Raw genomic sequence first — 8,241 nt, forward strand, 5'->3', positions numbered from 1 at the left:
AAGTTAAATGTGAAACTCATTTCAAGCTATTAGTGGATTTCATAGTTGTTGCAATCTAATTATATTTTTATGTTTTGGTGCAGATGTGATTAGGCAAATAGTGAAAGCATTGAAGTAACTTTTTTGGGTGAAGGTGTTCAAAAGTAACTTGGAAGATATTATTGAATTTTATTGCAGCCTTCACGTATTTATAGTTTTCTTATTGACATAAACAAATTAAGTATAAATAATTAATATTAAACCGGCATTTGAGACGGTTATGACATTTTTCATATTGATGTATGAATATTTTTTTACTTATGAAGCATATTATTTATTATTATTAATTGCTTATTAAATTTTTTAGAGTTTTAAAAGTTAACACAATTAAATCATCATCATTAATGATGATTTTTGTATTCATATTGATTGTTAATCACCTCTTTTTGTTATTGTTAATATATTTTTACAACTATTTTTATAGTTGTTAATCATTTTTAACGACCATTTTGCATTGTTGTTATTAATTTTTAATGTTCATCCTCAATTATTTTCAACGACTAGTTTTTACTATCGTTAGTAGTTTTTAACGATCATCATTTGCTCTCGTTAATCCTTTTTAATGACATTTTTTTTTAATTGTTAATAACCATTAATGAGCATTATTTGCTGTTGTTAATATTTTTTAACGACTAATTTTTTCATCGTTAATAGTTTTTAGAGGCCGTTACATTGTAAAATAACGTTCTTTTAATTTAAATTTGATGACCATTTTCTCCGTCGTTAATAACATTAACGACGGCTAAAATAGTCGTTAATACTATAATTTTAACAATCGCTTATTGTGTCCTTGTTATTAGTATCAACGACGAGTTATATAAAGTCCTCGTTAAACTTTTTAACGACGGAGCCTATAACGACGACTTAACGACCAACTTTTGTGGTTGTTAATTATTATTAACGACTACTTTTTAACTTTTAACGATGATTTTTCCTCTCGTTAAATATTAATTTTCTTTTAGTGAAAGCTAACAAACTACAGAGTAATTATCTAACTAATCTACGCGTGATCTTCTAGAATAAACAACTCCAGCTCATCAATCGGACTTTAGTTTCCAGGTTATCAATCCATAACTACAAGTTTCAACCTTTTCATTCTCTTGCAATGGTCTTGCTTCCTGTGATGAAAATATATAGACTCATGCGATGGATTTATATAGCTTTGGAAGGCAGGAGAACACGATTGCGGTATTCTGCCAGAGCCATCAGTGTGAAGCTGTTTCTATATGTTGGGTAGTGTAGCATGCAGTTCTTCTTGAACACACCCGCGATTTCCTACCATATCAGCGCTCATTTATTAAAAAAAAAAAAAAAACTGTTAATTGTTTAAATGCTTTCCTGTCTTGAGATTAAAAACAATTTTACCTGTTGAGGAAAATCACCATCTTCCAACTGAGAATTGATTATGAGCTTTGCAGCACGGTGAAGGGGTGTAGGGTCTCTGTCCATCTGTTATTCATGAAAAGAAACAGCATTACAAAGTCTCATATAATCCTACCTATAAAACTTAGTTAATGACTGACCTGGCCAGCACTAATTAGACCCATCATCGCCCAAGAAGTATGTACCACATTGGATCGGCCTCCTTCCAGAGGTACGTATTTCTGCATCGATCACCAACAACATTCAGAATTTTATATATGTTGTCTACACTTTCACCATTTAAGTCAACAATTCATTATGCAATCAAATATACCATCTCGGGGCATGAAAGATAGCTTTCTCCCCACCCTCCATTCTCGTTTTGTATTTTAAGAAGAAAATCAACACCTTTGCGCATTGCTGCGCAATTCTTGTAAGTCTTGCCAACAGATGCTAGGCCTCCCAGTGCAAACCATGCACCATAAATGAAGCAAACTCCCCAATTTCCATACCTGTCGTTGTTAAATTGCATTTTTATGTAATTATTTTCTCAAATAATTTATTGAAAGTCCAGTAGCCATTGGCTATGGGAACTTACCATCCACCCTCCACAGTCTGTATATTTTCCACGTATCTGACAGCATTACTAATGAAATTCTCTATCTCCTCCTTTCTATGCCCAGGGTATAATTTCTTGAACAAAACAAAAGTGTGGATCGCAGAAGCAGTACACTCCACATATTCGTGCTCAATTACAATGTCAGCCAAAAATTCCATGGGATTTAGCATCTGATTCAAGATAAAAATACATTAATTAATTGGTCTTGCTGATCGAAGGTGAATCTAGAAGCATCACCAAAACTTCATAAAGTAACTTACTTCCATCCATTTTCGACCCCTAACTGGCTCCCATGCTGCTAAGCCTCCATTTTTACTCTGCAATGTATGCAATGATCAAGATTACGTATTTTCAAAGATACCAGAGCATAAACTACTTGTGCAAGGGAACACATTTAAAGCTGCACACTAGCTTTGGTTGATCCACACCTGTAGGGAAAGTAGGTTGTCGACAGCATCGTACAACTCTTGGGTCTCCATTTTCTCGCCAACAATTTCTGGTGGCATCATTGAGAATAGCAGACAACACTGCACAGTATAGGACAAACTGGTGAGACATTGCAATACGAGTAAGGCACGTGATGATGCTGCAAAAAGAACTAATATGCATTATTTGAGGGCATGCGTAAACAAAGTTTTTGTTACCTTCAAACCTTCTGCAGTGCAATCGGAAAGTTGCCATCCATGATCTCGGTCAGAGAAAGTCCACGATCCCTTAGAAATATGCCTGTACATACTCTTAAAGTCACCAGAAGGATTGTCCTTGACCTTTGCAATTGTTTAATTCAAACAGAACAATGAGTGTGAGGGAAAACTAATAAGAAAAGGAAAATACTTTACTATTGTGCAAAGACATGTACAACAAACCTGAGATTTCTTTATGAAGTCATGGCCTCTCTTAAGCACGTCTCCAATTTCATCTGTAAGATTACTAGCAATTAAGGCCTGAGTGGCAAAAGCTGTATCCCACAGCTGACTTCCGAAACTCTGCATACAGATAGCGTATGTTTGTTAGGGGTACAGTGTAATTACAAGTTGCTTAAAAGAATACAAGTGTAATAATTACCTGTATTTTCATTCCATCTTCAGCAACCCAAAAGAAATCGGGGATCCTAGCAAGGTGTTTCTTGAAATAGTCACCCTGTGGATCATCAACCCAGCAAGCAAGCATGCATAAAACCTGTAAAGTAAAATTGAAGTGGAAAAGAAGCGTTAGAGACCGTCATATGCAGAAAGAATACGCTAATAACGAGAAACACCTTTTCCACACATCCGATGTCAATGTAACGACTGCTTTCATCTTCGTAGTGAATGTGCTTCATGGTCACTTCAAGAGCCTTCTTTCTGATTATATTGTTCAAGGGCCAACGAGTAAGAAAAGGCTCAGTGAATATGTATAGAGTGTCCCACATTAAATCTTGAATGAAAGGATGGGGATAGTAGAGATCCTCCTGCAGAAGCAATTTAATCACGAGGATAATAAGAAATTCGAAGAGTGGTTTGGGTTTGAAATTTTAATTAATCAAGTTGATGTCACAACTCACTGGGGCACATTGATGACGCGCTTTCTTCCAATTGATTTGGTGGTAAGGTTCAGCGTGGAGTTCTTGTCTCAACTGAAGAATGAGAGGAGTAATGGGGCCAACAAACCGCTTTCCATATAAATAAGACATGGGCATGTAAACCAACCGACAGTAGCACCACATTTTTGCTGCATTTCCAAGATCAATATAAGAAGAATGTATTAAACCAAAACACCAGAGTATGAAATGATAGCATTTATTCACCAGGATGCATAGGAAGAAATGAAGGGAGGATCCAAAATTCTGGAGGCATTGGGTTGCTTCCAGACCAGTCATACACACCCAGGATCTATAACAGAAGAATAAAGGAAAATGATGAGTGAATTAATTGGATGAGGAAAAAAGAAAAGGTTGTATTAATTTGTTGATGGAAGAAGTACCGAAAGCCAGGTCTTTCCCCAGGAGGGAATGTATTTGACTCCACCATGTCGACGAATCCAATTTCGAGCTCTGGCACAAGCATTGTCTTGACCAGCATCAGGTCCAACGCCGAGAAGGCGCATACAAATGTAGCTGAGAGCGGTGCAGAACATTATGCTGTGACCCTCGATGTGAAGGCCCCAACCACCATCTTCATTCTGATGGTAGTAGATGTAGCGAAGGATTTCCTTACGACGCTCAGCAGAGAAAACAGTGTCCAGGTGACCTGTTATGTATAAACACATTACTAATGGAGGAAGGAAGAACAAGGGCCCCGCATTCTCTGCTGGCCAATGCCCATCGCTAGCCTGCAGTGCCGACCAGAAGTGGACTGCCCTTCTTATTGCTGATGTTGCCTTGTCGTATGTTATCTCCTCGCCCTCTTCTATTTTGACCTCTGGTATCTTGGGCTTGAAGTTTTTCTCCTTCAGGAACTGTTGGATATGTGGGCCCAGTAAATGTGAAAGGCGTGTAAATCAGTAGTCAGCTTGATGGGATGAATTTTATATATGCAAAATTAAGTTTAAATTTGAAATTTTTATAATATTAAAATTAATTTAAGATTGATTAAATGAACGTTGGTGTTTCTTCTCTCATATTATTTTCTTTTAAGATTTATATTTTATTGATTTACTTTGACATAAATCATATATAAAAAAAAATTGAATTAAATTCTTAAATAATTATATTATTTTTAATTCAAATTTTTTTAAATAATTCCTTTTTAATTAAAAATTAAATTCTTTAATGTTTCCGAATATAAAAATTAATAAAAAAGAAATAAATTAAATTAAATTTTTACATATGTTATAATTTTTAACATGCCACTTAAGAAATTGCCTAACGCCATCGTCTTTGGCTTTCTAGTTTTTCGACTATCATTTCAGCATTGACTTCAATAGATAAGATTTTTTTTTTTTGTCAGAATAAATAGATAAAATTGTTCTATTAATTACCATTATATATATATATATATAAAATATACTAAATAAATAAGATTTCAGCATTTGCTTTCTTCTTCACCTAGCCTACCGCTATCATCTACAGTATTCTACCTTCCTAGAGATTTATTTCCCGTGACGTGCACGCTTTTTTAGCCTGTACTCGTTCTTCCCTGCGAATTATATATGCATGAGCAAATTCTATGGTCATATTGAGAAGATCTTATATTTTACGGTTAAGAAAATTATTTTGTATTTATGAGTAAAAAGAAGTGGTGGACGACTGAGTAATTATTTTAGATCTATGATGCATACATAAGCAGTTAAAGGAGAAAATACACAGAGGGCATTTCTGGATGATCAAGGAAAGAAATTAATGATATTTGATGCATGCCGTGGAGAAAATTAAAGCTTCACCACAAATCCGTGTTGTACATATATTTCTTTGTTCAAAAGAAAATAAAATTAAACAGCACGCACGAAGATGAATAATTTAAGGAACAAATGAGTTAATATAAAAGGAATTAGAGGGGAAATTATTAAATAATTAATTACCTGCATACGCCAGAGAAGGTCACCGCTGGGCTTGACCTGATAGCGATTCTTGTAGAAATTTTGATGAAGCTCTTCCACCTGGGCACGCTCCTCAGGAGTGCCTGCATCAGGATCGAATTCCCATATCTGTCTCCCTACATAGTTGTTGGTGCTGTACAAGTATGGGTCATTCCCACCCTCTGCAATCTTTAACCTCCACATTTTCTTCTTCTTCTTCCTTTCACTTGAATAACAAATATATTTTGTATATGATTTCTTTTGTGTGGATAGATTTGCTGCTCATGAACAAGGCTAATAATCACTATATACATACATATATATAAGGGATCGAAATTAGGCAGTAGGAAGTTTATAGCTGCTAGCCATAGTTCCTTAATTTCCTCAACTTGTATTTCTTTCAAACGTATAATTCTCCGTCGTCTTCATTAAACCAGTTTGCCGCATATTGAAAGGTACGTACCAGTTAAAGCAAGGGCCACCAGATCCAGCTGATTGTAATCAAAAGGATGAGAAATTATCCTTTTATATATGGGAAAGAAGCTATTTATAAGGGTGTGGCCGGAGTGCCAATATCACCCTCCTTTATATAGTGAAACAAGAATGTTCCATTGGTTCCATTTATATATATATATATATATATATATATATATATATATATATATATATATATATATATATATATATATAGATAAGTCAAGACTCTGTTCTATTATATTAAAGAGATTAATTCATTCACAGATATTTATTTTTACCTCCTGGTAACATAGATGGCATAGCAGCGCCAATTGATGCTTTTTTTTTTAAAGGAATAATTAATGCATGTTTTTACAAAAGCTAAAATAATAAATTAAAGAAGTATATATTATCAAAATGGTAGCCCAACGTATAAATAACAACAGAATTTAGAATCTCTTAATTTTCAAGCCCCAACTTTAATTAAAAAGCACAATAATCATACAGTCAGCTGTATTGAAATTATTTTCAAATTTATGAAATTTTCAAGTCAATTGAAATTAAATATATTAAAAAATACAATAATTTTACTTTACTTTACTATTTTCTTTCTCGGAATTTTTTTTAATTTTAATAAACAGGAGCACATGAAATATGATAACAAGAAAGAGTTTTAATTATTACTTCCTATATCGAAATATATTTCTATTTTCAAATAAATTAAAAAAATATAATTAATATAATTAAAATAATAAATTTTATTTAATTTTTTTCAAATATACCATCTACTTATATTATTTTATTAAAAATTAAATAATTTGTGTAACTAAATTATGTTGTAAAAATATATTAATAAATTAAAAATTATTATTTAAATAACCTATAATTTCAAGATATGATGATAATTTATAGTGATTGAAAAATAAAATAAACATAAAAAAAAAGGGCGTGCAGTGAAGAGGCCGAAAAATAACACTGGAACTGAGAAATTTTTATAAATTTATATTATTTTTATAAATTATATATTTTTTTAATTAGACCCTTTTAAATGAATTTTCTGACTCCGATGCACCTAAATAAAAAAAAATAAGCATCAAAAATTAATTTCCAACTTCCACCCAATATAACTTCTTGTCACTTTCATTGTTATATATATATATATATATATATAAGAACACTCAATTCAAGTCTTATCAAATTAAATTCCAACTTCTACCAATACGACCTCTGATCACATCAAAATTTAATTTTCAACTTCTATCAAATATGACTTCCTGTCACTTACATTGTTATGCACCTAAATAAAAAAATATAAACATCAAAAATTAATTTTCAACTTCTACGTAATACGTCTTCTTGCCACTTAAATTATTATTCACCTAAAAAAAAAATAAGCATCAAAAATTAATTTCCAACTTCCTTCCACCCAATATAACTTCTTGTCACTTTCATTGTTCACTCAATTCAAGTCTTATCAAATTAACTTCCAACTTCTACCCAATACAAGTTCTTGTCACTTACATTGTTATTCACCTAAAAAAAAATATAAACATCAAAAATTAATTTCCAACTTCCCACTAAATTTTTTATTTAAGATTATTTTCAACTTCACACTAAATCATAATTATGGTATAAATACACATTGAACCTTCCCTCTTGTCACTTATTATTTCTGTTTATTTTTATATGTCAGTTGATAATTAAGAAAATAATTATATAACCTCCTTTTTAAAAAATCATATTAATAATTAGTTAAATTATTTTATCTCACATAATTATTATTTATATAAATATTTATTATATTTAATAGAGATAAAAAAATAAAATTAAAAAAATAATTAATATTCATTGATTTTTTAAACATTAATTTTTTAAATTCAATAGGTAATTTTCAATAAAAAAAAATTTTAAATGTGACAGATAAAAATGAAGAAAATAATACATTATTATTTACCTAAATACTCATCAAAATAAACTTTTAACTTCCTACTAGATTTTTTTTATTAAAAATTAATTTTCAATTTACACAATAATAGTCAAATCTCCTCTCTCTCTCTCTCTAACTATACAAGACAAATACATAATTGATCATTCGATCGCATGATAGAGTTTTTCCCAGTTGCAAGGATTAATTGATTTTTATTAATACACATTCACACTCTCTCTCTCTCTCTAACTATAGAAGACAAATACATAATTAATCATTCGATCGCATGATAGAGTTTTTCCTGGTTGCAAGGATTAATTGATTTTTATTAATACACATACAC

The 8,241-nt window shown here is 31.7% G+C and overlaps 1 protein-coding gene across 1 annotated transcript; it reads right to left on the reverse strand.

Annotated features, from left to right (window-relative positions):
* Positions 1-1,051: 1,051 nt before the first annotated feature.
* On the reverse strand, positions 1,052-6,105 carry LOC131182322 (beta-amyrin synthase-like). The gene is made up of 15 exons (XM_058151410.1): positions 5,519-6,105; positions 3,983-4,456; positions 3,807-3,891; positions 3,564-3,730; positions 3,279-3,470; positions 3,086-3,199; positions 2,887-3,006; positions 2,665-2,787; positions 2,449-2,547; positions 2,281-2,337; positions 2,000-2,190; positions 1,736-1,913; positions 1,563-1,643; positions 1,405-1,488; positions 1,052-1,314 (listed from the first exon to the last, which is right to left on the reverse strand). The coding sequence occupies exons 1-15, from the start codon at positions 5,717-5,719 to the stop codon at positions 1,192-1,194; spliced, it is 2,289 nt and encodes a 762-aa protein (XP_058007393.1). The 5' UTR covers positions 5,720-6,105; the 3' UTR covers positions 1,052-1,191.
* Between the last annotated feature and the right edge of the window lie 2,136 nt (positions 6,106-8,241).

The sequence above is a fragment of the Hevea brasiliensis genome, chromosome 8 (assembly GCF_030052815.1).
Source record: "Hevea brasiliensis isolate MT/VB/25A 57/8 chromosome 8, ASM3005281v1, whole genome shotgun sequence".
Lineage (NCBI taxonomy): Eukaryota > Viridiplantae > Streptophyta > Magnoliopsida > Malpighiales > Euphorbiaceae > Hevea > Hevea brasiliensis.

Excerpts from the sequence above, each read along its gene's own strand:
- LOC131182322 (XM_058151410.1), bottom strand. The coding sequence starts at position 5,719 with ATGTGGAGGTTAAAGATTGCAGAGGGTGGGAATGACCCATACTTGTAC. Across the intron at positions 2,548-2,664 it reads GCACTGCAGAAGGTTTGAAG|TGTTGTCTGCTATTCTCAAT; the intron begins GTAACAAAAACT and ends TATACTGTGCAG. Across the intron at positions 2,191-2,280 it reads GGGGTCGAAAATGGATGGAA|ATGCTAAATCCCATGGAATT; the intron begins GTAAGTTACTTT and ends ATCTTGAATCAG.